Source organism: Synchiropus splendidus, chromosome 2 (genome assembly GCF_027744825.2).
Source record: "Synchiropus splendidus isolate RoL2022-P1 chromosome 2, RoL_Sspl_1.0, whole genome shotgun sequence".
In the NCBI taxonomy this organism is placed as follows: domain Eukaryota; kingdom Metazoa; phylum Chordata; class Actinopteri; order Syngnathiformes; family Callionymidae; genus Synchiropus; species Synchiropus splendidus.
The window spans coordinates 27,379,439-27,407,240 of NC_071335.1; the positions used below are offsets into that span (position 1 = coordinate 27,379,439).

General features: G+C 50.2%; 3 protein-coding genes across 8 annotated transcripts; all 3 read left to right on the top strand.

Annotated features, from left to right (window-relative positions):
- The first annotated feature begins 118 nt into the window (after positions 1-118).
- On the top strand, positions 119-6,952 carry LOC128753709 (zinc finger protein 250-like). 2 transcript variants are annotated; one of them, XM_053855678.1, is made up of 6 exons: positions 119-332; positions 2,416-2,580; positions 2,674-3,626; positions 4,253-4,427; positions 4,502-4,636; positions 4,795-6,952. In XM_053855678.1, the coding sequence occupies exons 2-6, from the start codon at positions 2,466-2,468 to the stop codon at positions 5,481-5,483; spliced, it is 2,067 nt and encodes a 688-aa protein (XP_053711653.1). In that variant the 5' UTR covers positions 119-332; positions 2,416-2,465; the 3' UTR covers positions 5,484-6,952. The 2 variants fall into 2 exon arrangements, with proteins under 2 accessions (XP_053711653.1, XP_053711654.1); XM_053855679.1 differs by lacking the exon at positions 119-332 and adding an exon at positions 2,081-2,108.
- A 125-nt stretch (positions 6,953-7,077) lies between these two features.
- On the top strand, positions 7,078-15,732 carry gaa2 (alpha glucosidase 2). 2 transcript variants are annotated; one of them, XR_008413870.1, is made up of 22 exons: positions 7,078-7,233; positions 8,073-8,171; positions 8,242-8,781; positions 8,862-9,007; positions 9,073-9,238; positions 9,873-9,969; positions 10,136-10,255; positions 10,718-10,836; positions 10,906-11,037; positions 11,140-11,250; positions 11,316-11,429; positions 11,494-11,578; positions 11,646-11,763; positions 11,845-11,978; positions 12,719-12,870; positions 12,946-13,094; positions 13,155-13,296; positions 13,856-13,954; positions 14,020-14,184; positions 14,248-14,394; positions 14,602-15,148; positions 15,220-15,731. XR_008413870.1 is itself a non-coding variant. In XM_053855677.1 (21 exons), exons 2-21 carry the CDS (start codon positions 8,079-8,081, stop codon positions 14,662-14,664), a joined length of 2,892 nt encoding a protein of 963 aa, XP_053711652.1. In that variant the 5' UTR covers positions 7,078-7,233; positions 8,073-8,078; the 3' UTR covers positions 14,665-15,732. The 2 variants fall into 2 exon arrangements, 1 of the variants encoding a protein (XP_053711652.1); XM_053855677.1 differs by having other exon boundaries at positions 14,602-15,732.
- Positions 15,733-15,920: 188 nt separating this feature from the next.
- On the top strand, positions 15,921-26,264 carry LOC128753853 (MICAL-like protein 2). 4 transcript variants are annotated; one of them, XM_053856006.1, is made up of 16 exons: positions 17,756-18,042; positions 19,545-19,593; positions 19,905-20,046; positions 20,109-20,314; positions 20,382-20,509; positions 21,374-22,660; positions 22,902-23,122; positions 23,370-23,433; positions 24,188-24,303; positions 24,368-24,411; positions 24,482-24,605; positions 24,730-24,832; positions 25,104-25,177; positions 25,232-25,346; positions 25,412-25,458; positions 25,599-26,264. In XM_053856006.1, exons 1-16 carry the CDS (start codon positions 17,900-17,902, stop codon positions 25,673-25,675), a joined length of 2,940 nt encoding a protein of 979 aa, XP_053711981.1. In that variant the 5' UTR covers positions 17,756-17,899; the 3' UTR covers positions 25,676-26,264. The 4 variants fall into 4 exon arrangements, with proteins under 4 accessions (XP_053711982.1, XP_053711983.1, XP_053711981.1 ...); XM_053856007.1 differs by lacking the exon at positions 17,756-18,042 and adding an exon at positions 15,921-16,411 and having other exon boundaries at positions 25,104-25,346; XM_053856005.1 differs by having other exon boundaries at positions 25,104-25,346.
- The last annotated feature ends 1,538 nt before the right edge of the window (positions 26,265-27,802 follow it).

The following is a 27,802-nucleotide window of genomic DNA, read 5'->3' on the forward strand; positions in this document are numbered from 1 at the left end:
ATGTCTCAAAATAACGCAAAATAATAACTAAAGTGAAGGTAAAAAAAAAAAAAAAATTCATGGTAAATATCCAGTTATCTGTTTCCGTATTTTATTGTGACAGCAAGTACCAACCGGAAGTAGTGGAACTAGTTCCAGTGGTTAGCATGCGGCTAAAGCCCGAAGGCGTCTGTGGGAGCCGAACGCCTCGCTAAGTTCCCTCATTGGATATTTTACATGAACAAGACACGCCTTTCCATCGGCATCAGCGCGGAGGGTCGTGGGAACCTGCACGTTATCCCTCGTTGTTTTGTTTGGACTGAAACGAGTCTGTTCTTTTTTGTCAGACGGAGGTAAGTCAAGCGTCCATTGTCTGGTATGAAACCTTCGCTAGCTTTACTGGCAGCGCTGAGCGAGTGTGGGGATGCGCCTCCTCTCTCACCTGGAGTCAGGTGAGGGTCGTGTCGCTGTTTACTGTAGCAGACTCGCCTGACCTGCCTCGGCGCGGGCAGCTAGCTGGCTAACAAGAGCAGTTTCCTGGGTGGTCGTCCGTGTCCGCGGGGCTGGTTCCGTCGGTCACCGAGCCCGGGCAGCTCCGTCTGGTGTGGACCGTTCCAACAGTCAACAGGTTTAGTGGCTCATGTGAAGGAGGACCGCGGGCTGGTGCTGGACCGGCTAATGCTACACAGCTACCGCCCGACAAAACCAGTGCTGCTAGAGACCATTGAAGTGTGCATCAACGCATCTCAGCAGCCAGTTGTTGCGCCACGAAAGACCCGGGACAGTTTTATAGAAGCGCTTCTGAGCTGGTGGGTTTCAAGCTCCTCCTCCCGAGGTGCCCTTGAGCTGGACAAGGACTGAGGCGAGGTCTCGAGACCGTCGCAGCGCTCGTGCTGACACACCTACCTATGGCTTGTTTAGGGTTTCCGGCGTTTGACTGTGGGAGGAAATCGGAGGAAACTACCGTCTTCGAACTCTACACACCCCAAACCAAACAGTATGGACCTTTGACCGCAGCACCTCGCTGCCCCTCGTCCAGTTTTCCTGTCAGTGAATTTTGCTATTAACATGAATCTAGTCAGGTGTTAAAGACCAGTCATGTGATGTACGACTAGTTGCCGCCATCACTGCCTGAAAAGTATTTGCTACTATTGACTCAAGAAGCTTAGTTTCACGCTAGTTTACAGCAGTCTGTGTTCATCCCTGGGGTGCTTCATCACAGTTGCTGTGCTGAAGGTAGATGGTGGTGGAGGTTCCAGAGCCGTGAGGAAGGTGCGGCCTGGGTTGAGCCCACCAGCCTGGTGCAGCCTTCCTCCCCACCAGGATTCACCACAGAAGCCAGGTTTTGGCTCCTGCTCTCAGTTGCGTCTCCACGGCTGAGCTCAAGGGGACGGTGCTGCAGCCTGGAAACTGGGAAGGTGACTGGATCAATCCCCGTGTCCTTGAACAGGAAGCCGAGCCTCTAATTGCCTTTGGCGCCTTGAAAAGGGCAGCGTGGCCCTCATCGCTCCCTGGAAATGATACCAGCGCTCTGCTGACCGCTGAGCCACAAATGCCCTCGCGGCTTCTCTGTTTAAGTCCAAGGTTTTCACATGGACCGCTGTTCCTGGAGGTGAGTTAGATCCGTGTGAATGTGTGAGCGGCTAGTGATGTCTGGGAGCTGAGGCCGCTCTCCTGCGACCAAGTGCAGATTTCAATTATTCCTTGGCTCAGGCTGAGGGGGGCGCCGAGGGGAGGGAGCTGGATCTGGAGCCAATCCCAGCTGACCTTGAGCTCGAGGCAGTTTACATCCCACAGTCGGTCACACACACATACACACACACTGGCAAACTCTCCTTCTGGACCAGCGTTTTTCTGCGGCACCTAGTGAGCTGTGAGAGCGTGTCAGGTGTTGCGCGGGAAAATGATCCAGTTTCACTTCATGTGTCCGGAGATAGAGGTGGGTGATGTGATGACATTCTATCACGACAATGAGAAGGTGTTGAGGAGCAACCAAGGTGAGGAGATCACATGGATCGGCTGCCATTCTTTCTCTCCACTTTACTGTAGAGCTCCAGTGTGTTGATGCGCTGATCTGTCCCTCAGTCAAAGCTTCTGGTCTGGGAAAGATGGGCCCTGGGATCAAAAAGGTGAAGAACCCCTGTTCTAATCCACGCTGAGACACACACAGACACATGTGCATCATGGATGGAGTCACTATGTTGTGCTCCACAGACTACAGAAATGTGTAATTCAAGAGGTGTTGCACTGGGGCACGTGAAACGCCGGCCCCAGTGCAGCAGCTGTCACAGTTTTATGACCTTGGTCAAGGGCACCCGGGCACTACTCTGGGGTCCAACTGGCCCTGGCTCCTAGCTTCACAGTTTTAGCCGCCGCGCTGGGACCTGACATCATGACAGCAACAACCCTAAACCACCTGCTTGTGTGTTTTCACAGTGTTCAGTGTGTTCACATGCTGACGGCCCTCCTCCAGGGTGATGTGAGACATGGGCTCTGAAAATCCGGTGGACTTTGAGGTGGTGGCCGCGATGCACGAGGACCACCAAGAAATCGGAGGCTTGATCAACTCGGACGGGGAGGAGGTGGACTTCTCTGACTTCAGTGAGTGATTCACGCTGTTGACTGGAGCCTTTACTGACGCTAGTGTAAACTTTCCAAGAGCTACAGTGTGCTCCTCTTTATCTCCTCCACCAGGAGAGAATTCCCTCTCTGGATTTGACGCTGGTGAGACTCCATTGAATACAAGCGGCGAGAGTGAAAAGGAGAAGGCTCCAGTCATTCACACTTGCTCAGTGTGTGGGAAAGACTTCCCCTACGCTTCCAAACTGCAGCGTCATCTGCGCACCCACTCCGGAGAAAGACCCTTCCCCTGCTCCATGTGCGACAAAAGATTCCCCGAGAAGGGGCTTCTCATGATCCACGAGCGAGTCCACACTGGGGAGAAACCATTCCCATGCACTTTCTGTGAAAAGCGGTTCGCCAGCCAGGGTGAGCTGCGGCTCCATCGTCGAACACACACTGGTGAACGACCGTACCACTGCACTCTCTGTCTGAAGAGCTTCTCCCGGCACTGGCATCTGAAGACACACCTGGAGGCCATGCACTCTGAGATTGTTGAAGGATTTATCCGAAAAAAGTTTCCCTGTTCGGACTGCGATAAGAGCTGCAACTCTGCCGCGGAGCTGCGGGATCACCAGAGGACTCACACGGGAGAGAGACCGTACCAGTGCTCTTACTGCGACAAAAGTTTCGCCTTGTCTGGAACCCTGGTGCGACACGAACGCCTCCACACGGGCATCACGCCCTATCACTGTTTAGAGTGTGGAAAGACGTTTGCGCAGCAGTGGACCCTGACGACGCACATGAGAAGCCACAGAGGGGAAAAACCATACAGCTGCACTGAGTGCGACAAAGCCTTTGTGGCTCCCGGCGAGCTCCGGCGTCACAGCAGGGTCCACACGGGCGAGAAACCGTACAAATGCAAAGACTGTGGAAAGCACTTTTCCTTAGCAGGAACTCTGAGAAACCATAAAAAAACATGTCCGGAGAACCCATGCGCGTCTGTGGAACCCACGCCAGCCCATAGTGACGATATGACCATAGTGGCGGATAAAACGTCCAAGCATGAGGACGCGGCCGGCATGAAGGTAGGTCAGGATTTTGGGACGAGCTCTTCAGGTGGTTGTGCGTCTTAAAAAAAAAAGTCTTACTGCTAGCTTGCACTGAAGTTGGTCGCCGCACAGCTCCAAACGCATTTAGCTAAGATTTTGAAACAAGGCGTCCCAACGTCCGTCGGACGGATGGACGATCGCTCGCTTTGCACTGACTTGCTTTTCATTCCATTCACCACCAATTATTACCGCTATAGAGGCAAAAAAACAATAAAAAGCCAAACAATTCCTCAGTTTAAAAGGCTTCCATTGTTGTTCGCGCAGATAACCACCAGATCTTGCCCACAAAAGCGGGAGAATTGGTGAATTCCAATGTAAATCCAGAGAAATAACCAGGGAGGAACAGGCTTGTCATGGAAAAGGTGTGATGGCTCTACTTTACGATCACGGCACTGTTCACACACCAATGGTCAAAAATTTGTGCCACCCCTCACTGCGTTCTCCCCTGAAAAAACAAAATCTTTGGTAAATGTGTCACGTGCTGCCACACAGTGTGACGTCGAGACGCCGGGACCGTAGAAAGGCTTTTCCACTGGTGCGAGGCTCTGCTTGGTCGCCACAGTTTTCCATGAGACTTTTCAAGTTTATCGTCTTTTTCCCAGATGTTGAACAGTCAGACCGAAGTCCAGGCGTCGCCTCCTGATGACCCTGAATGTGACCAACCCACCGAGCACGAGCACCGGTCAGAGAGGTCCGACGATGGAGTGGAGAGCAGAACGTCCCACCAGCACTCGAATGTAACAGTGAAGGAGGAGGAGGAGGAAGAGCCTCTGATCGGTACGTCAGCACTCCAGACTCTTGCTTTGACTCCGCACCACTCGGGATTTGACTCTTGTTACTTGCGTTTGCAGCACAAGACGCACTGTCTGATGCGAATCCTGAAGAAGAATGTAACTTGCCTGTGGACGGCAGGGAGCAACTCCCAATGGCCTTGAAAGCGGATCCTCAGGGGCGTGAGGAGGAGGAGGAGGAGTCACAGGAGAATGGTGAGAAGAAATGACAAAAGAAAGTGGTTCAAGTTGAGCCCATGAGAATACCAGTTCATACCGAAGATGAGATGAAAACTTTACCCGGTGATGCAGTGTGTTCCTCAGTACATAGGTGGCAGTGTTGCTTCAAGGTTTGTGGCGTCTTGTTTTCTCAGTGCCTGAAGAAAACGGGACGTTGGACAAAAGTCCTCCCGCGTCTCCAGTCAAGGTGCAGAGCAGGAACACGCCGACCAAAACCTCCTACTGCTGCGGCCTGTGCGGCAGAGACTGTCACAAGATGTCGGCGCTGCAGATCCACATGCGCATCCACTCTGGGGAGAAGCCGTACCAGTGCTCCATGTGCGGGAAGCAGTTCACGCAGAAGGGACAGCTGAAGGGTCACCTGAAGGTCCACACTGGTGAGAAGCCCTTCTCCTGCCCCGACTGCGGGAAGAGCTTCGCCCACTCGGGAGCCATGAACCGCCATCGCCTCACGCACACGGGTGAGCGGCCGTACCAGTGCGCCGTCTGCCAGCGCAGCTTCAACCAGTCGGGCCGCCTCCGGGAGCACGAGAAGATCCACCTGGGCGAGAAGTTTGACTGTCCCGAGTGCAGCAAAAGCTTCACCCGCGCCTCCAGCCTCAAGAACCACTTCAGGCTGCACACGGGCGAGAGGCCGTACGGCTGCAGCGTTTGTGGGCGGGGCTTCACTCGCTCGCAAAGTCTGCGGCTGCACAAACGCAAGCACCAGCTGAAGCAGGCGGAGGAGGAGTCGGAGGTGAGTGGGAGGAAGGACAGCGTGTCTCAGAGCGACGACGACGACTCCCCGCTGGACATGACCACGTCGGAGCGCAGCGACTCCTAGCCTGTCGATGTAGCAGCGGCCGGGCGCCATTTGTTCATTCAATACGAACCGTGGCTAGTGTCTTATGAAGTAAGCACTGGAAGAACGCGCTGCCAAACAGAGTTTCACGGCAGTGCAGCGACCCTTGTGAATGTTTCACTGCGTTGTGATGTGGTGAGTGCTCACGTGACTGAAGCTCCAAAACCTCTAATATTAGTCCGACATGTTTCGTCAGCACCAAGTCAGAATTACAAATGAATTTTAATTCATTTTCCTTACCCTCATTGTTCTATTTATATTACCTACATTTTCATTTGTTTTGTTTTCGTCTTATTTTTATTATTTGAATTTTACACCTCCCACCGACTGAAGTTTCACATCTTGTATTCGCAGCTGCAGCTATGATAACCAACTACAGCAAAGCACGTCATGGGTTCAAATCCCAGTCAGTTAGTCACCATGTTCACTGTAAGTTGCTTTAGCCGTTTTGTCTTGTTTTACTACATTTATTTATCTTTGTCTTCCTCCGTTTTCTGCCTTGGAATTTACTTTTTTATTCCCTATATACTGAGAAGTGTGTCTGACTTCATTCTACGTTTTTACTTTTAGTAGTATTGTTTTATTTATTTATTTATTTTCTGTCCACTGCACCTAATAATCCATGCCAACACAGTTCTCCGACACACACTGCTTTTCATCCTCTTGTTTTTTCCATGAAAGCTCCTGTCACGCCGACTGCAGCGAGCATCACTTCAACACACCGGTGTTTCTCGACCGTAGATTCTCAAGCCAGACTCTTGAAACACTTCAGTATTGAGTGAACAAATGAGCGCTCGAGCTGCGATGAAGAAAGGGTAAATATCTACCTCTGTGAAACCAATTGTGGTTGAGCCTGAAAAAAAAAAAGAAGTGTCCTGAGCAGGTTTTAGCCATTTAGTCTGACATTTTTAGAGCAAAAGTATTGGAACTCCAGTGACTCATGTAAAGCTCGTATAATCCTGTATTACATGATGGTAGCGTCATAATGAAGCTCCTGTAGTATTTATTATCTCCTCATGCAGTATTCGTCCTTGGTGCGTATCGTGAAGTCGTTCTAGTGAGGACCTTCTGCGGCTGTAGATGTTGACCCAGAATGGAACATGAGATTGTCGACGGTCGATTCTCGCCCAGTGCTGCCTTCGTCTGATGGTATTAGACGTGTCGACCAATAAAAGTAAGCTACTGAAGAGTGTGTGAGTGAGTCTCATGTCAGCAGTGGATGTGATCATACGTTATTTGTGTCTGTTTCCAGCTGGGTTTTACCCAACATTCTAGCTTTGTACATTTTTTTTAATTCTCATATTAATATTTCCCGTTTCATATTGCTGTTCATTTAGGTAAAAATCTTTATTTTTATTTTACTGGCCCGGAAGTTTAAACCGTGGTCCGTGGTGTACGTCATCTATTAACGCCTTTTTTTGTTATAAATAATGGATCACGACTCAACATAAAAGCTGAAAACTTTATATCAAAATGCGTTTTTATTGTTGCGTCTGTCTTCGTTTTTTTTTTTTTTTTTTTTTTCTTACAGCCACCAGGTGACGTTACACTTCCGTCATCCCGCTTTCATTCCGGAACTAGTGAAATGTCCGAGCGCACATGAAGGCGACACGGATGTAAATAAACGCAGAATGTGACCACACGACCCGAACTTGTCACATTATATGGTTAAATGACGCACATAACGGACCGTCCAAAGTTACGTTGTTGTTAAAACACGGCCCAAGTCCAGGTAAGGAGCTTTACTTGTCCTTTTTCTTTTTGCGTTCACCTTTGCTAAGTTTAGTGTGAAAGCTAACGACGGCTAGCTGCTAACACTGACAATTTATTTCAATAACTATTTACATGGTGGAGTTAATCCAAGAAAATCCCTACATATAAACTCCACTTGTGCTAATGGCAGTGAAGGCCCGTCCGTCGAAGCAGGACTCGAGTGAGGTTGCAGGTTTGACTCTCTTCTGAAGCAACACTGGTTAATTTGTGACGCTGTGGCGAGTCGGTCACGTGGTCTCGCGGCCTCTGTTGTTGCTGCTACTGCACGTGCACAAGCCGCGAGCGTGATGCGTTCAAAGACTTGAGATGTGAACCCATTATCGCTACTCTTATCAGTAAAACTCACCTTGGACCTCTGCAGTTGGAGCTGTGAGCACTTTCTCCAGCACAGTTGTTCCATGAGAGGACGACGACTATGAGCGCTGACCTCGGACCGTGGTTGGACATTAGAATACTTCAATAATGAACATGAACGTGGTAAAACCTCTTGGGTTTCTGAGAGCCTTCTATTCTTTCAAGTCAACTTTAGTTTCATAATGCGAAGACACACTGCCAACTGATCATGATGCTAATATTTGATTTTGCTTTATGTTGTGTTGCGAACCCATTTGATGAGATACTCATTAGATCCGCAAAAGTAGTATCTGAGCTGGTATTTGCAACAAAGTCAAGAGTTTATTGTGTTAAAAAAAGGGGGAAGTTTGTGTCACATGTTCGTGTGCGCGAGCTGCGACTTCTCTACGGAAATTTCCCCATCGTGGGAAGAATCTACAGAAAGTGCTTGTGATGCGTTCACAGATCAGCATGGCGTCCTACAAGCGCCTGAACCCCGAGGACGTCCAGCTGTCCACTTCCTTACTGAGGGCAGAACCTGGCCGGGTCCCAGAGGAGAGTCCGGTGAGTGCTCTTTGTTTTCCTTGTTGTTATCACCTCCCGATCTCCTTCTCCTCTCCGTGGCCTTGCTCAGGTGGCCGAGGCGGAGGAAGCGTCCCTGCTTCCCCGCCAGCTCCCCTGTTCCATCACCACCAGCCTCCTGCTGCTGGGGGCGCTGGTGCTGCTCATCGGGGGCGGCTGGCTCCTGGGGACCCTCTTCTGGCTTCACAGTCCCGCCACCCCGCAGCCCCGCTTTCCTCTGCCGGCGGCCAACTCTTCCTCTCAGGCCAGACAGAACAAGAGCGAAGCCCTGGGCCGGCAGCAGGCCTGCAGCCTGGTCCCTGAGGTGCGGAGGTTCGACTGCTACCCCGAGAGAGGCGTTGTGGTCACCAGAGAGATGTGCGAAGCCAGGAAGTGCTGCTTCATCTCGGACGCTCGGCCAGCGGGACAGAGCGGTTTCCCCTGGTGCTTTTATCCACCGGATTTCCCTTCGTACTCTCTCGCGTCCGTCAACGACACTTCTCTGGGACTGAAGGGCACGTTGGTGAAAGAGGTGAAGACCTATTACCCCGGAGACATTTTGGCTCTGGAGGTGGAGCTCCGCCAGGAGACCAACTCCAGGCTTCGTGTTCGGGTGAGCCCATCCACTTTTGTCTTTCTTTTTCTCTGTCCACAATCCACCTTGACAGTTTCTCTACGTCTCTCGTGTCCCAGATCACCGACCCGGGAAGTCCTCGCTACGAAGTCCCCATCTCCGTCCCCAGCGTCACCAAGAGGGCCGAGCGCCCGGATTACAGCGTGGAGCTCCTGAAGGATCCGTTCGGCATCGTCGTGAGGAGGATCTCCACGGGACTGGTTCTGTAGGACCCGCCACGAAACCCACGGCGGCCGTGTTTTCAGGCTCTCACTGTGCCACCTCTTCCAGAGTCAACACCAGCGTGGCTCCGCTCTTCTACGCAGACCAGTTCCTCCAGTTCTCCACGGCTCTGCCCACTGCCTTCATCTATGGACTCGGGGAGCATCGCGCCAACTTCCTGCACGATATCAACTGGAACACTCTCACCATGTGGGCGCGCGACGTGCCGCCGACGGTGAGCGGGAGTCCAGCGTTCCACCACAGCAAATCTTTAGTTCTAATGTCACTTTTGTTCTAAAACTGATCATTGTAGCCTTGTTTTTATGTGTTTACATTCTTTAAAGTTCACTCTCTCCTCGCTCTTCTCACAAGAGGGACATTTTAGTTGATCCGAATAAGTTCCTGTTTCATTCTACCCTGTCTGTCTGTGGGGTTAACATTTGTCTGGGTTAGAGCACAACACTGGAATGTGAAGTGGCCGGGATGAGGGTCTTCTTCTCCAAGTTGGAGACCATGGTTCTCCATTGGAAGACGGGGAGAAGTGGAGGAGTAACTTGGGGAGTGAGAGGGATCATAGGAGACTCTTCGGCCGTAATGACTCTGGAGAGACTCAGAGTCCAACCTCTGCTCCTCCAAGAGAAAATAGTTGAGGCGGCTCATAGTCATATTTGGATCGTGTTTCTGTCAAAATATGCTGAGATTGTGAGTTATTTTGAGCAGTCTCCTAAACTTTCTTGCTTCAGCGACGTCCAGGACTCGCTCTGCTGATATTCATCTTGCATGTCATCAGTTTGTTATTGATCAGAACCATCAGAACCAGACCCACACTGTCTGTTTTCCTGACTAACCCTCAGCTGTCTGTGTTTCAGGAAAAGACCAACTTGTACGGGGTGCATCCTTTTTACTTGGTGATGGAGGAGGGAGGGAACGCACACGGCTTCTTCCTGCTCAACAGCAACGCCATGGGTCAGTCTCCTCTCACTGAGGCCCTCTTAGCTCCTCTCACCACCTCATCATGACCCTGTTAAGCTTCCCCTTCACCCGTCACAGTCATCTCCACCCCGTCCACACTCTCTTCTTCTCCTCCTCGATGGCCTTGAACTTGAACTGTTTTCACTCTCTTCCTGGACAGATGTGGTGCTTCAGCCGGCGCCGGCTCTCACTTGGAGGACCATCGGCGGAATCCTGGACTTCTACGTCTTCCTGGGGCCAGACCCCACCTCAGTCATCGAGCAATACACCGATGTCATAGGTCAGCTGACCTGTCTGCGACATGTGTTCACTGTGTGTGACTCAGCATGGGCGTTTTGTTTGTGTCTGACTGTGTGTTTTGTGTGTCTTTTACTTACATGTTGGTGTCTTCTAAATTGTGTACACGTTTGCAGACATGCTGTGTGGACTTTGTGGGGACCAGTTTTTGACACTGTCCTTGTGAGGACCGTATGACATTGTGGGGACATTTAGCTGGACCCCACAAGCTTGAGCCACAATTTGAGGATGAAGATGTCAAAATAACTGGCTTCCTGTTTGGTTCCGCGTCCTGGTTCAAGTGAGCCATGTGTTTTGGCTGGTTAGGTTTAGGGGAAGAGGCTGGGGAAAGGGTGATGGCCATGAGAGGTCCCCACAAGGAGAGCAAAACAAACGTGTGTGGGTGAGTGAGTCTGGATTGAGGAGTGCTCACATCCATGTCCTTGTTTCCCTCTTTTGTAACAAGGGCGTCCTGCGATGCCGGTCTACTGGGCTCTGGGCTACCACCTCTGCCGCTGGGGGTTCAATTCCAGCGAGGCCACGCTGGAGGTGGCGAGGCGCATGAGGAGCGAGGGCGTTCCTCAGGTGCAGTCCGGAGATGATCCCCCTGAAGCCGCCGCTTGGATGGTAACCCTCTGTGTCTCCGCTTGTCAGGACGCCATGTGGAACGACATCGACTACATGGACCAGTTTTTGGATTTCACCTACGACCCCAACAAGTTTGCCTCACTGCCTGCCATGGTGAAAGACCTGCACGGCCACGACCAGCGCTACGTGATCATCCTGGTACACAGTGGCCTTGTCTGTGTGGATGGTGTCTGTCTTCGGTCATGTGACTGTGAAGGCGATGGAGGTTTCTTCAGTGGTGTGTCTGTCGTGGTCCTGCAGGACCCGGGCATCAGCAGTGTCCAGACGGAAGGGAGCTACTGGCCGTTCGACGAAGGACTGAAGCGAGACGTGTTCATCAAAGACGCAGAAGGAAAACCTCTGATCGGAACGGTGAGCATCTCTTCTGGTCCCGGTCCTCTGATGAGCGGAGGTCTGAACGTGTCCCTCTCCTCCAGGTCTGGCCGGGTCTCACTGCCTACCCCGACTTCTCCAACAACGACACCCACGAGTGGTGGTTTGAGAACATCCGGAGGTTCCACGAGAAGGTGCCGTTCGACGGACTCTGGATCGTAAGTTGGACAGAAGCCAGTGGCGGCTCTCTCTCTCTGGGACCTCACACGTCTCTCCTTCCAGGACATGAACGAGCCCTCAAACTTCGCCGACGGATCCATCCACGGGTGCCCCACCAACAGCCTGGAAAACCCTCCCTACACTCCCGGTATGGAAGCAGGTGACCCACAGCTGCGAACCCGCGTCACTGCCACTGATGTGTTTCCACTCCTCAGGGGTCCTGGGGGGTCTGCTGAGAGCTCTGACCCTGTGTGCGTCCGTCCAGCAGAAGCTGTCCACTCACTACAACATCCACAGTCTGTATGGACTCATGGAAGCCCGAGCCACAGCCAGGTGGGGGACGCGGTCCTGCTAGTGGGCCGATGAGCCGTAACATACTGAAGAACATCTGGTCTCTTTCATTGTCTCCTCCAGCGCTCTGAAGCGGATCTTGGGAAAAAGGCCCTTTGTTATTTCCCGCTCCACTTTTCCCAGCCAGGGCATGTTCTCCGGACACTGGCTGGGAGACAACCACAGCCAGTGGAAGGATCTATACACCTCCATTGCAGGTGAGTAAGCGCTGAAGGCAAGGACTTTTGTCTTTGGTCGGACTCACCGCCCATCTCTGCCCGCATATCTGCCCACTGGTGGCCAAGCTGCGGTCGAGAATCGGGCGTCCATTTTTCCTTGTTTTGCAGAGGCCCGGACGCCCTCCGAGCTAAAAGCCTGGGGGGGCGCCAAAACTCCTTCTCCCGGGCAACGTTGGCCAGCTCTAACTGGAGGACCCCAGAGGACTCATCCCTCCACCTGGTCCTGGGTCGTCCCCTCGGTCTCCTTCCAGCTGGCTGTGAATGAAACACCTCCAAAAGGAGGCCTCCAGGGGGCGTCCTCACTAGAGGCCCGAAACCCCCTCAATTTCCAACACGGAGAAGCAGCAGCTCTACTCCGAGTCTCTCCCGAGTGACAGAACTCCTCACCCTGTCTCTAAGGGAGAGACGCCAGCAACCTATCGGTGAAAACTCATTTCAGCCCCTTGGATCTGAGAGCTTTGCCTTTTGGCTCAGCTCTCTCAGCACTCTTGTACTGATCCAGCGTGAATAGACGAGTGTTAAACACGTGTGGAGACAAATCTTTCCACCGAAGTGTATTTTAGATTGAATAAACACCACCTTTTTTGTTTGACATGGATGAAAGCAAACATTTGACCTGCACACAAGGCAACGTCTCACGACAAACGTTGTGGAGGCGTTTCGTCCAGGACTCGGCCGCAGTTGGACCTGCAGCGACGCCGCTCTGCTTTTCCCCGCAGGCATCCTGACCTTTAACCTCCTGGGTGTCCCTCTGGTGGGAGCAGATGTCTGTGGCTTCAGCGAGGAGACCCAGGAGGAGCTCTGCGTGCGCTGGACGCAGCTCGGGGTTTTCTACCCGTTTATGCGCAACCACAACGCCATCAACATGAAGGTTCCAGACCTTCTCCTCCTCTCCTCGCTCCTCTCTGCACCGGCTTTTCCTCCTGACTGTGTGTTCACTCAACAGCCTCAAGACCCGACGGCGTTCAGCCCTGTGGCCCGCACAGCCATGAAGGAGGCGCTGCTGCTGCGATACTCTCTCTTCCCGCTGCTCTACACGCTCTTCCATCACGCCCACGCACACGGACGCACTGTCGCTCGGCCACTGATGTTTGAGTAAGTCCTCTTTTCTCTTTCCATCCGACCCATGTCCCTCACGGCCCTCCGCCTTGTCAGGTTCCCGAAGGACGTGCAGACGTACGGCATCGACAAGCAGTTCCTCTGGGGCGAGAGTCTGCTGGTGACTCCGGTGCTGGATCCTGGAGTGAACTACGTGGACGGCTACTTTCCCGCTGGACTGTGGTTTGACTTCTACACCGTGAGTAGAGAAACAGTCGAGATGATCCCATCAGTGGGTTCAGCTTGGTCGGCAGCTCATGACCTTCTGGAGACAATGTGGTTCTGTTGGCTCCGTCTGAGACCTCAGAGTGGTCCGAAGATGAACAGTCTCTCCAGCAGATGGCGATGTTGCAGTCACAATGATGAAAAGAATTCCAACCAATCCCTGCCAGTTTTGCAGCCGCTGCAATTTCGTCCAGTCACTGCGACCTTCCCGCCAATTCCACCAATCACTTTAGTAAACACGTAAACAATCATGGCTGACCTCCAGATCCATCTGCCTCCAGCGTAATTCTGACCCTCTAGATGAGCAGCTACTGTTTTCATTGGCCTCTGAAAAGTCCAAACATTATCAGACTCCGAACATCCGCTGGTCTCCGCGCAGCAAGTGCATGCTACACGCTGCCTTCCTCAGGTGGTGCAAGAGTTCATGTTCTCCAGTGAGGGGCGGAGCGTCTTAGCCAATAGGTCTCCTTTGACAAGCCTCTGCTGAGGTCACCAGCCTCGTCGTGCTCCTGACTTGCTGTGCTCCTCTGCAGGGCGACTCTGTCAGCAGCGGCGGTGAAACGATACGACTTCAGGCTCCACTGGACAAGATCAACCTGCACCTGCGGGAAGGATCCATTATTCCGACCCAGGTAAGCTGGAGGGTCTCCGAGTCAGAGGCAGGTCAATGACTCAGACTTGTGCGCCGTCCCCACAGACTCCGGGCCTGACTCTGTGGGTGTCCAGCGGTCAGCCGCTCCATCTGATCTCTGCTCTGTCTGCCGATGGATCAGCCGGCGGGGATCTGTTCTGGGACGACGGGGAGAGCTTGGACACCTACGAGAAGGGCCAGTACGCCTACATCGTCTTCGCCGTCGCTCAGGTGATGCGTCTTTTTTAATCTCCCCGAGACTCGTCACTGAGGTAACGTAACACATACTTTCAGAGGGTGATGACATCACAGGTTCTCCATAACAACGTGGAGGCCACTTACATCACAGTGGCGTCGGCGACCTTCTACGGCGTGAAGGAGAAACCAGCAAAGGTGCTGGTGAACTCTCAGGAGTCACCTTTCACCTACAGAACCAACCAGGTGAGTCACAGGCAGAAAAATTCCGCCTCTTCTTTTAGGCTTAGGCTCGAGAGTAGACCCCCTTTCCAGGGTGTCCCCCGCCACCAACCCCTGGTCGCTAGGATAGGCTCCAATGAAGAGAAGAAAATGAATGAATGAGTCCTACGTGAAGTTTTCTGAGGAGGGAAAATCACGAGCATGTAGCACATTTTGAATGTTGCCTTGCAGGTTCTGACCGTCGCAGACCTGCAGCTCAATCTCAGTCAGAACTTCACCATCAGCTGGGAGTGATCTGGCAGTCTGGTCATCCACCGCTAGTTTCCAGAGGGGCAGTGAGAGATCAAGATGTCACTTTGGATGAGACCTGGAGCGACTTGCGCCGTGGCTGCTCCATGTTTTCCTGACTGCTGGACTTTCATTTTGATGAGCAATTGTCGGCCACTTTGTAAGTAGGAGGCGATTTTGCACTGCGCCAGGGGTTGACGGTGCCTTGACATTAAGGTTTGTCACTCTTCTGCTGCTTGCGGGAGACTCGGCTTTAAAGTCCAATGAGCCATAAGAGATGCTGAAGCTGGTTTTATTTTTGCACTGTCCGTGTCACGTTCATTAAATGTTGCATCAATTGACATTTGGGTTCTCAACTATCTGAGTGATGTGCTGTTTTTTTTTTTTAGGCTTTCAGAAGCGTTAGATTCCATTTTAGTCTCCAGGTTGTCAAAGGCACTGTACGACTGAGGAGAGGCTCACTCAACCCTGGTGCTGATGCCAACTCCGGGTGAGGTTTGAGCTCTGTCTTGTGTTTTAAAGGTCCAGGGTGGACGATTGTTTCTCCTTGGCTTTTCTCAGATGGATCGCAGTGGACTGGATGTTACCGACCATAAGCCAAATGAGTTACCAAATCTCGGAGTGCAATAGATGTTCAGGCGTTTCTTGAAGATACAAAGAGGTTCAGTATAGCTGGTGCTGCTGCGTTGATGCCACTGGGTCATCTGGAGCGCCCCCTGCAGGGCTCAGACCTATCGTCTGTATAGTGAACGAGGCGAGTCTCGGCATCCTTGGTGTCAAAAGGTGCATGAGGTTAGTGGACCTGCAGAGGTTCTGATGCCACCGCTCCACCAAGTCCCAGTCATCAGACCGTGTGAGCTGAGGGTGAGAAGGCACCGGGACGGTTCCCTGAGGAGCCCAGTCAGGTGATCGTACTGAGCAATGTGGACACACGGAACTAACACGCAGTGGCGTCCACAGTGTGTGGAAGGATGTAGACTTGCGGTTGCCACACGCACGTTACATGTCGTAACCTCCCAAAGTGATGTTTTTCACCTGAGAAGATCCTGTGTGGTGGTTGGCTGAGGCCAGGCTGTCTGATGGCTTCCAGATGAGGCTTTTTGGAGCAGGGGCGGGGCGGGGGGCAGCGGGGGTCCGAGCATTCTGCTGCACTGACGAGTGCTTTTCCGGTCCGGATCTGGGGGAGATTAGGTGGAGCGGGGGGGCGTGAACATGCCGAGGGGACGAGCTGGTGATGGTCTCAGAACCAGTGGGAGGGTTTGTCTCCGCGTTTGAGAAATGACTTCCTTTCAGTTGAGCTGCCGTGCGGTGCGTGAGAAACACTTCCTCAAAGAGAGGGATGACTGAAGTCTATTCTACACTGAGCCAGTGTTGTCACTTCAGTGGAACCTAATGCAGCCACCTTTCCATTCAGAGAGGAGTCGAGTGCGACTTCACCTTCTTTCCATTCATTCAGGGCAGGTCGCAGGGGGCAGCAGTTGACATGAAGAGGTCCAGGGATACTGAGGTGTGCTGGTCTGCCCCTGGGCCTCCTCCCTCCTGGACCACCTCAAGTGCCCTCTCCTGAAGAGGCTGGTCACAAAGTGCTGGAGTGGACACCCTGGAAAGGTGACACGTCCAGGACACCTCAACAAACAAGCACTCAAACCAAGTGCCCATGAGTCTGTTATGCTCTTCATGCCGTCTGCACCCAGAAGTTACGTCACTAAAATCTGCGAACAAAGAGGCTTACTGGAGCAAAAGGTTCTGAAAGGTGAGTTCATGGGAGTCGTCGCTCTCTTGTTTGACATCTGCGCTGCTGCTCCACTGCACACGCGTCGGTGTCGAGTAACACACCCGACAGACAAGACACGACAGGCCTACGAGCGCACACACACGTGCCACGCCTGGCTAACTGGTTCCACAGTTCAATTATCTCTGCACTTCAGCCCTTTATCTGGTGGAATTAAAGTTTTATTTTTAACCTGAAGACGCCGAGCAGCAGCCTGACTGAAATACCTGGTGACTGGGGTGGTTGAATATCAACATGCAGCAGCCATGTTGAGGGCAGAAATGCCTTTCCCTTACTTACGGTGCCAGACGCAGGACAACACATCAACATATTCTGACCCACCTCGTGATTATCAGCGCAGCTCTCAGGCTGCAGGCCCCTGGTCTCTCTGGCACTCGGGACCCAAGGCTGCTGTTCTGGAGGCATGTGGCGCTGTCACCTGAAGAGAAGAGCGAATGTTCAGACCCAAACTCTCCATACGCCTCTTGGTGAGTGAGTGACCTGAGCTCAATCACGACTCACAAATACGTCAAAACAGATCATGAGCACATGGTTCAAGATCTTCAGTGACCTGACGGAAAGTGAATCCCCTTTCATCCAGAAAGACTAGTGGCAATGCGGAAAGAGCTTGATCCAAGTTCAAAATATCGAAATAAGAGCTCTGGTCTAAAACGCAGTTTCATTTTGCGTACTATGACATGAGTTTGAAAAATCCTTATTTATTTATTTCTTCTTTTAAATTAGAAATAATATACAAGTGTTGTTCAACAGCTAACTACTCCAACAGTGTATATTGAATATTTGCAAAAGTAAAACGTGGTTAAAATATTTTTTGGAAAGGAGCCATTGGTGTGCAACATGATTTGAAGGTGTTTGCACCTTGGAAAAGCCTGGTGATCCTTGATGTCAGTTTCGCTCTTGAAGGGCTTTTGCTACAGCAGACTGTGGCCAGCCGTCAGGCGAATGAGCTCAGTTGCTAAGACGCTTACAGGCTATTCATTGAACCTTGAAGCTTTTTATACTGCTGGACAATGAGACACCACTCGGTTGCTCTTTTTTTTTAATAGAAAAGCTCGAGCGCAGCTCCAACGATAAGCGCAAGCCTCGCGGCCTCCTGCTGCTGTAGCGTCTCTTCGACTTCACACATGTCGTCCGTAGGCAAATAGATAGGTTTTGCGTCACACAGAAAGAGACTCTTATCGGAATCACTAGCGGATTTGAGCGTCGGTGGCGGTTCCCCTGACTCCTCCCCCCATCCCCCCACGGCTCCTCCTCTGCCGCGTCACCTTCCACAGGTGTCGCGCTCCACTTTCAGTTTGTCCCGTCCAAAGTCCTCCACGTTCCCGATCCTTCCCCGGAGTCGATCGCGCCGTGGAAACTTGAGAAGCTCCGCGTGGGAGGAGTGGAGGGGAGCGGCTCTCTGTCTCCCCCCACGCCCCCCTCCCGCCGCCGCCGGCTCTCCGCTCCGGGATGGCCGCCGTCAAAGCGCTGCAGCAGTGGTGCCGGGTCCAGTGTGACGGCTACCGGGACGTCGCCATCACCAACATGACCACGTCGTTCCGGGACGGAATGGCTTTCTGCGCCCTCATTCACAAACACAGACCGGACCTGATGTGAGTACGGAACCACGCGAACTCGAGCTGACCTCCAGAACCGCTCACTGTGGGCTCAAGTTCGACCCCGTGTGCTGGAGAGGCGTCGTAAACTGAGCGCACAGAGAAGCCTGTAGTTGTTTTGAAGGGCGAGAAACGCTCATGAATATTCATGATGTTTCGCTGCGTCTTCAGCGAGACTTTCCCCTCCAGCTGCCCAGCCAGTTTGAACTGTGCTGCTCCACTGTGGGAGGAAATTAGAGCGCCTAGACAAAAACACAGACTGGATCTATCTTGATTTAAACATCAAGATGACTGAAAATGAAAACACACACACACGCACGCACACACAGTCGTGTTCCGCGGGTTCTTGGTGAGCTCCGTCGTTTGTGGTGGACTCGGTGTAGAGAGCTTAGAGCTCCACTCTGGCTGAGGGGAGTCACGGTAAGCGGGTCAGGGGCACTAAAGAAGAAAGCCTTTATGTTTTGTTCTGGCTCCGCGCAGCTAGACAGGCCAAGTGAAACCCCTAAACTGTGGAGGGAGACGCTCTGCTCCATGTCCCTGGTGGATGACTGAGCTTCAGCGGAGTTTGTGAGCTGGAAGTCGGAGCCAATATTGACAAACACAACTCATGCCACGAACGAACACACTCGCCGTCAGTCTGAAGGCTGCGGTTGTGTAAACTCAGCGAGTCGCTCGCTTCCTGATGAGTCTTATCTTCCTCTGTCACATGACCTCATCCAAGGAGAGAAGCGGCTCGCACTTGTGGAGAACATCTGAATTCAGAAATTCCATTCGGATGACTCGTCACTTTTCACCGACCTTTGACCTGTTTCATGTGTCGTCGTCACGGAGACACGTACACACTTTTATGAGACTTCAAGTGGAAACTCGGGCAAAAAATGTGTCATAGTTTCAGTGGAAATTATTTTAAGATCAGGAGGAAAACAGGAAGTACTGAGTGATGGAGTTAATGTGGAACACACTGGACAAGAACTGAACACACATACAGAGCTGCACATGGCCAGAAACTGCTCATGAAGAAGCGCCACATGTTCACCCTCTTGCCCCACAAACACACTCTGGCACAACACACACACAATTCTGGACATTATAAACACACTTATCGTCACGGATACACAGCAGGGTGCCACTAAATCATTCACAGACACCACAATGTTGCTCACATACACTTCAGTGTTGCTCAGAGTCATCAGAAAAGTCGCTCACAGACACCACAAAGTTTCTCACAGGCCTCAGAAAAGTCCCTCTCACACACTGCTCATGCATGTAAGGACACAAGAAACACCCACGTAGACACCACAGTCACTTCTGGACTTCCATAAAATCACTCGCAGACACACTCCTGGACGCCCAAAGGTGTCTTGCACTCCACACAAGGTCTCTTGCAGACAGAGACTACAGAGGCGCAGTGGAGCAGGTGTTTTCTGTGCTGGTGTGTGTGGATCCACGTAGCTGAGGCGAGCAGAGCTTTGACTGCAGGTGTTTTTGCTCTGTTGCAGAGACTTTGACTCTCTGAAGAAAGACGACGTCTACGAGAACAACAAGCTGGTGAGGCGCGTGTGAGGCAGCGGCAGCTTTAACTCTGGACATGTTTCTCTCCGACTGACTCTGCAGCGGTCAAGACGCTGAATCATTTCAGAGTCACCATCTCACATCGAGGTGGAGGGTCAACGCAACAGTCGTCCTCCTGTGATCAAACAAAGCCTGTGACCTAGATTCTCATCTCTATCTGTCTGCTGCTGGTGGATCTGCCTGCACTTGCTCTGCTCCACTGCAGTTCCCTGACTCACAGCCAAGTTGTGCTTTCTCTGCCGGGTGCGTTGTTGTCCCGGTCGTAATGTGCCGCTCCACATGTGCAGGCCTTCTCCGTGGCTGAGGCACAGCTCGGCATCCCGGCACTGTTGGACGCAGAAGACATGGTGGCGCTCAAGGTTCCGGACCGACTCAGCATCCTCACCTACGTCTCACAGTACTACAACTACTTCCACGGACGCTCGCCCAGTAAGTCCTTCTCTCCCTGCTCTTCTGCCGGCTCATCTCTGAAGGGTTTCTCTCGGGGACAGTCGGCGGCATGGGCGGCATGGGCGGCACGGGCGGCGTGAAGCGGCCGGCTGGGAGCAACAGCGATGAACCGTCCGGTAAGAAGAACCAGCCGGTGAGCGCTCAAGTGTTCCAGGCTCCTAAAGCGGCCAGCGAGAACATCCCTCCGCCTTCCTGGAACGTCTCCAAACCACTCCCAGCGCAGAGGCCCACCCCGCGTGCCGTCCAGGTGAAAGGTCACCCATCCCGTTAAAAACCTCCGTCCTCTCAACGTCGCTTCCTTCTGTGGGCTCTAGGAGGCGCCGGCCAGGAGAAACCACACGACTGGTACGCTCAGCAACAAGTGCACCACCTGCAATGGTCACGTTCATCTGGTGCAGCGACATCTCGTGGACGGGAAACTCTACCACAGACAGTGTGCCAAGTAAGCAACTGCAAATCATGTGTCTACATGAACTGATTTTTTTTCTCTCATCTCTCAATAATTTTGGAATTTAACACAACAGAATGCATGAGCAATAAATCAGTGAAACTCCTATAAGATCATGTTAGTCTTCATTAGATGAATGTTGGGAACTTTGTTTTACTTTTGTATCTTGAAAAATGCAAAAATGGTATTATATATAAAAAATACATGAAAAAAAACTTTTTGACCTTATTTTTATTCATTTATTTTCATTTCCCAGCCACTTCTCTCATAGATTATGAAATTGTAGCGTAAAATATATTGATATTTTTAAACAATGTATTTTTGAGGTTTAGAGACATACTGAAAATAAATACTCTTCGTCAGTTTTTTTTAAACGTGTTTTCCTCTTTTAGGCCACAACATCATCTTGTGGTGCAAAAATAAATTCCAAATTTTCTGCCATAAAATGTTCTCATACCTTTTTACTTGTCAATATTTTATTCTATTTTTCCCAGCCAGCGTTACTTAAAATGCTTTTTTAAGAAGTATTTATTTTGTATATGAATTTGTCAAACTTTTATTTGTAATCCATGATAATAGTTATGATATTTTCATCCATCATAAAGTCTTATTATTTTTATGTTGGGCAGTCACTTTAAAATATCAAATTTTATTTTCTGTCTTTGCTCTAAAAAAAACAGATACGTTACTCTAAATGTCCAATGAGAAATGATTTTGAACAGTAGCAGTCTTTTATCGTACAGATCTGGAATGAATTGTTTCTTTTCTCATCTTCTTCTCTTGTATTTCGGCTGCTAACGTTTTCCTCTGGACCTTGTGCAGGAGAGCGCTCTCTGATCTTGTCTCTGTCTCTCCCAGGACTCTGTCTCTCACCAACAGCAGCTCGCCACTCAGAGATCTGCCCAAAAACACGCCTCCCTCCACAGCCTCTCCTCACACGGACCCTGTCAAAGCCACATATTCGCCGGTGAAACCGGCCAGACTGTGGACCGCTCAGCTGCCGGACCCCACCAGAACTCCCTCAGACGCCATTTCCTCGTCACCTCCCGCTAAAACGAGTCGAACTGCAGCGGCCTCTAACGGGTCCGGGACCAGTTCGAGTGACACCAGCACCACTTCCAGTCCGTCGCTCAGCAGCAGGCCCACCCCGGCTCCCTGGACCTCCACCACTGCGGCCATCACCCTGCAGTCCAAACTGAAGTTTTTCCAGCAGGAGGACGACAAACGAGCGGCCACCAAGCCAGAACAGAATAAAGTGTCGCATGTGACCACCAAGCTGGAGCCAAGTCAAGTGACCCCCAAGCCAGAACAGAACAAGGTGTCATATATAACCACCAAGCCGGAGCCAAAGAAAGACCCGTATGTGACCACCAAGCCGGAGCAGAACAAAGTGTCACATGTGACCACCAAGCTGGATCCAAGTCAAGTGACCACCAAACCAGAACAGAATAAAGTGTTGCATGTGACCACCAAGCTGGAGCCAAGTCAAGTGACCACCAAGCCAGAACAGAACAAGGTGTCATATATAACCACCAAGCCGGAGCCAAAGAAAGACCCGTATGTGAGCACCAAGCCGGAGCTGCACAAAGTGTCACATGTGACCACCAAGCTGGTGCTGAATATGAACTCAAACTTACCTAACAAAAAAGAGTCACATTCACCAGCCAAGCTGCATCAGAGCAAAGTGTCAAATGCGACCACCAAGCCCGACCTTGATGTAGTATCACATGTAACCACAAAACCGGAGCCTATTAAAGTGTTACTTCCGACCACCAAGCCAGAGCCGCACAAGAGTTTGCTGGTGACCATCAAGCCGGAGCCCAAGGAAGTATTACGCGTTACCCCAAAACCAGAGCCAACTAAAGTATCACTTTTGAGCACCAAGCCGGAGCTGCATAAAACCTCCCATGCAGCCAAAGTTCAGGAAGCAAGAGTCAATCTCCCCGTCGTCCTTAGCGTCGCTGTCGCCGAGGCAGAGCAAGACAGGACTCATCTCAAAGCGGGTGCACAGGAGACGTCGGCGGCCGTCACAGGAAAGGACGAGGACGAAAAGAAAAAAGCAGCAGCGGCTTTCATCTCTAAAAAACTGGCCGAGGAAAACACCAGACCGGAGTGGACTGGAGTGGTGCTGAAGAAAACGGAGAAGTAAGAGCAGACACTTTTCTCCGGTCGACAATTATTTGAATATTGTTTATATAATGATATCAAAAAGCACATTTTGCTGAATTGTCTTTTCATTTAAGATACATTGGTTACTGAAGTGATTTTGAGAAACAATACTTTGTATTTCTTCTGGATGAAGTGCATGTACAGTACAAGAGGTTATCACTGTAAACATCGTGACATCATTACGTCGCTGAAACTGTTCCGTAACGCACCGCTGCAGACCCTCTGAGGTGGTGACCCCGAAGACGGCGCCGGTGAGGGGAAGAGTGAAACTGAGGCCCCACCCAGCGCTGCTGGCCGACCTGAAGCCCGAGCCAGACGCCCAGAACTCTGCCTCTGAACTCAGACCCAGAACCCCAGAGAGGCCTAGAAGACCTGCGAGGCCCACGACCCCAGACAGAGGAGTCCTGAAGACCAGTCAGGCAACACCCAGCTCCTCAGGTGAGAGCCCTGGATCCAGCAAGCCTGGGTGACTGCAACCAAACAAGCGCTCCAGTGAAGAGGGGGTGGAGTCTCTGAATTACAGCGCCCTCTGCTGGACAAATGTGGTCTCGCTTATTTTAAAGTTGCATCCCTGCGAAACTCGTCTGTCCCTCCGGGTCCACTGAACAATACACATTAAGATGACTGAGCTCACAATAACTGTCAGTCGCCAGGATGAGAAAGCTGAAATCCTGTTGTCTTTCAGCCTCAGACAGCGAGTCTCCTGCAGACTGGAGGTCCAGACTCAAGCCTCTGCCCAGAGACTCGAAGTAAGGCTCTTCCTTCTTCTTTCACGCACTGGACTCACACGGAACTTTTTCGGTTTTTGTGTCTGACATTGAAATTATTATTATTATTATTTTTATTTTTATTATTAATGTTAATATTTAAAAAAGGAAAATAACTTAAAAATACATTTCTAGGGGTTTGAAAACGTATTTTTTCTGAACAAAAAGTAAGTAATTAAATTGTTAAATTAATTGAATATTACTGTATTCTGTACATTTTAAATGTATTTATTCATTTATATATTTCCACTAACAATAATCAGTTTCGGAGAAAATAGACAAAATAAGCAATAAATATAAATTAAATTTCAAATAAAATTATTGAAAAAATAGTTGTTTGTATTTTTAAACCTATTGACAAGCTTGAAGAAGAAAAATGTAATTGTTGTTGCTCCAGTTTTAAAAGCATCTGCATGAGGGACATGTACAATAATAATAAAATAAAATTTCAATGAGGGAAAATGCAGTTTTTTATATGTGCTAAAAGAAGCAGCGTAAAAGGTGAGACAGAAACAGAAACAAATTCATGAAATAAATATGTAACCGTGATTTTATGAAAGTACAAAAAAAAAGAAAAACATGTTTAATTTCAAAACGAATGGCACTTCAGGTTTGGGACTGTGTCGCATGAGAGCTGCAGTACAGAGTCACAGTCGTGTTGAATTATCCATGTATTTGCCAGTCAGCGGAGGCAGGTGTGGTTGTGGACTGAGTGACTGATGTCTTGTGGTTGCAGACCTGCAGCCTCTCCTCAGGCGTCTCCCAAACCCTGGAGAGCTGCGGCACCTGCCGCCCGGCCTGTGCCCCCCCCACCTCCCGTTCACGTCTCCGTCGCTCCTCCAGCGCCGAAGAGTAAACTCTGCTCATCCTCTGCTGCGTGACGGACACAAATCTCACCCGTGTCTTTGCTCCACAGACGCCCAGACAACAGCCCAGGCTTCCACATCGCCGCTGACTAAGGTCGGTGCTGCCGTGAGTCGGCAGTTCCTCACAAGCTCTTGGTTTAACGTTCATCCAAATGTATCTTCAGATGAAGCCCAGCCACGTGCCCAAAGAGCAGATCCTGAGGGAGCTGCAGCAGATCGAGGACAGCCTGAATGAGTGGGAGAGAGAGGGAGTGGAGCTGGAGAAGAAGCTGCGCTCCAGTGAGGAGGGTGAGTCTTCCACCATGGCACGTGCTCCCGGAGTTCAGCGCTGACTCCTCCTGCCTCCATCACACCTGCTTCCTCACGTTTGCTCCCTGCACTTGTGTGTCCACCACCGTTGTTTGTGTGTCAGAGGGTGAAGACGACTCGGTCATGGATGATCTCATGGTCCAGTGGTTCAACCTCATCAGAAACAAGCAGGTGGCCATGCGCCGGGAGTCTGAGCTGGTCTACATGTGAGAGCACACACACACGCACGCACACACGCACGGTCCACTCTCGAGTGCGACAGCCTTGTGGCCAGACGGTTGACAGTTTGAATTCCCAGTTTCCTGCCTCCTCCATGACCCAGTGGGCGTCCTGGACCCTGCTCGCTGCTTGGGTCTGTGACTGCTCCCAGTCAGGTCCATTTGACTGTACAAACAGAGACGTGTGGAAGGGCGGAGTCACGCACGCGTCTGTGTCTTCAGCAAGTTCACCACGGTGCTTGGCTTCCTCCCTCCTCAGAGGCAGAACCCAGGACCTGGAGGAGCAGCAGCCCAGCGTGGAGAAGGAGCTGCGCAGGCTGATGGAGAAGCCAGGTGAGGAGGCGCCCGGGCCGATGGCGCTCATGTTAAACCCGTGCTGGTCTGCAGATCATCTGAAAAACTCCTGGGAGCGACGCAGGGAGGAGCAGCTGATGGCCAAGCTGATGGAGATTGTCAACGACAGGAACGCCATCGTGGAGGGGCTGGACGAAGACCGACTCAGGTGACGCCGCCCCACCCTGCGCCCGATCCCTGCCGCTCATGTGTCCCACGTCTCTCTGTTCCCAGGGAGGAGGAGGAGGACGAGCAGCTGAACCTGATGATGAGGACCCTCAGTAAGTGTCCGTGAGCTCATCACCAATATGGCCGCCCTCCTTCCACTGTGGGCTTCACCCGCCTCTCTACTGACATGATTCTACTACACTACAGCAGTACTACTTCCTCACAGGTGCTGTCCTGACTCTCCTCCTTTTAGGCTTCAAGAAGGAAAAGCCAAAGAAGAAGTCTCCCATCCCCAAATGGTTCAGCTGGGGCGCGAAGAAAGAAGGCTGAGAGTCTGTGGAGACTGCGTTTATGGACTAGAAGGACTGTCGCGGGGTGGCATTTCTGCTGTGAGATTTTCAAGTCCATGAAGCTGGAAAGGCTCGATGTTCGGGAGTGAGAGCTAGTGTTTGGGTTGACCACAGTCAGTTTTGTTCGTGAAACACTCGCCACGTTTTCAGTCTTGTCCCGATGATGATCCCAGCTCCAGTGTTTCCATCAGGAATGTTCCGCTGCTGACACACACAACAGGTGACAGGCAAGTCCTTGATGTGAGGTTCACTTTTACTCTTCTGTTCTCCTCGCTCACGCACACTATTGCTACCTAGCTACACGTGAATCATTTAATATGGTTCTCACTCCAACCTTTATTTTTGGAGCCATTCTGTCATCCACTGATGGTCATAATGTTTGGTCAAGAGTCACTTGAGAAAGGCAGATTTGAACGCTCGGGTGAAGGCTTGTGATCCACGTTGGATCTGGTGGCTGGTGTGATTCCCCTCAGGTGAGCAGGCAGGCGAACTCAAAGATATGTGCACATCAGCAAAAGCTCGGTGTTTGTAAGTATTTGTTCGTGCAGAAGTCTTTTTAAGTTTTTTAAATAAACGTTGAAATGATGAACGAGCATTTTCGTCTGTCTCCAAATACACAAACATCTCACAAACCAACTGACTAAATAATCTGACATATGTTGTTCACATTGAGCTCTGAAGATTCATTTTGAATATATTTATATTTCAGCATTATATTGATATTTCAGTACAAAACAGCGCATAAATACATAGTATTTCTATTGGATATGGAAGCCTGATAGTGACAGTACGTTTCAGTATTGCTAACCACCGCAGCAGACTGATCAATAAGTGGATGAACTGGACAAAACAGACGTATATGTCGACTAAAATATTATTAAAATGTTATAAAAATATTCTCTAATACTCCCAGGATTATTACAATACCATCATTAATAAGCTGTCAGTCACATTTGGAACTGCTCGCTTTGTTTTAGGACAAAATAAATAACTGAAGCTGCAACTTAATCAACACAGGGAATATTTGCATATTTTATTTGTATTATCAGTGAAACTGAATTCGCTTCAGCGCTACCCTCTAACTACTACACCAATTTTACTACTCTATCACAATATTAAATACTAATTTTACATTTGTTTTAATATTATTACATGTGCATTTTTTAATTAACTGTCAAATTATAATTATATATACTGTTCAATGTTATAATTAAATGTTATTTAATTTCTTTTAAAAAAAGGTTTTAAATTACATTTTATGCAGAGAGTTTTAGGCTCAGATGCATGTGTTCGTGCTGCACTTCTCTCTTCCACCAGTAGAGGGCAACATAAGCTTTGCCCTGCGCGTCGCAGCGTCGGAGCGAAGCGCTGATCAAAGGGTCGATGGGTAAATAAAATCTGAACTTCCGCCCTGGAAATTTTTTTTATTTTTTCTAATAAATTAATGTTTAATTTGAGTGTCACTGTCGTGTTTTTAATAAGGAAAACAGACTCTTGATGCGTTTCCTTTTCCATTATTTGGTATTTTAACTATATATATATATATATATATATATATATATATATATATATATATATATATATATATATATATATATATATATATATATATATATATATAATAAGAATATAAAACCAATAAAAAATATATAAAAATAACATAAGGAATGGCATCCAGTCGTTGTCCTGCGTCAGACATGCGACTCACTGCGGCCACTCACAGATGGCGCGTCACGTCGATACTGATCGTTAATATAAAAGGCGTGAAACATATTTATCTAAAATCACATGCCACAGCGACCTATTTTTATCGCTTTTTTTGCGCGAATATGTTTTAAAGAGCATGTACTGCATGGTGTGGAGCAAGTCGGGTTTTTATATTTTGAAAAGAATCAACCACAATAACGGCAGTAGAGGAGTCTGTTCACTCTTCAGATGTAACTTTTGGACTTTAAAATAGCGGATATGTAACGTCCAATGTGATGATATTTAATATAGATATGTCAAATGTTAAATAAAAGTGTGTGAGGTTGAACTGCTGAACAGTCTTGACAATGCCACACTAACTTCAGGACATGAGCCTCAGTGAGGTGCTCTGCCTCACAGT

Coding starts and splice junctions, on each gene's coding strand:
- LOC128753709 (XM_053855678.1), top strand. CDS start 2,466: ATGGGCTCTGAAAATCCGGTGGACTTTGAGGTGGTGGCCGCGATGCAC. Junction 2,581..2,673: donor GGTGGACTTCTCTGACTTCA/GTGAGTGATTCA, acceptor CTCCTCCACCAG/GAGAGAATTCCCTCTCTGGA. Junction 4,428..4,501: donor GGAGGAAGAGCCTCTGATCG/GTACGTCAGCAC, acceptor TTGCGTTTGCAG/CACAAGACGCACTGTCTGAT.
- LOC128753853 (XM_053856005.1), top strand. CDS start 17,900: ATGGCCGCCGTCAAAGCGCTGCAGCAGTGGTGCCGGGTCCAGTGTGAC. Junction 19,594..19,904: donor TCTACGAGAACAACAAGCTG/GTGAGGCGCGTG, acceptor CCACATGTGCAG/GCCTTCTCCGTGGCTGAGGC. Junction 20,315..20,381: donor CCACCCCGCGTGCCGTCCAG/GTGAAAGGTCAC, acceptor TGTGGGCTCTAG/GAGGCGCCGGCCAGGAGAAA.
- gaa2 (XM_053855677.1), top strand. CDS start 8,079: ATGGCGTCCTACAAGCGCCTGAACCCCGAGGACGTCCAGCTGTCCACT. Junction 11,430..11,493: donor CGTTCGACGGACTCTGGATC/GTAAGTTGGACA, acceptor CTCTCCTTCCAG/GACATGAACGAGCCCTCAAA. Junction 11,764..11,844: donor GAAGCCCGAGCCACAGCCAG/GTGGGGGACGCG, acceptor TGTCTCCTCCAG/CGCTCTGAAGCGGATCTTGG.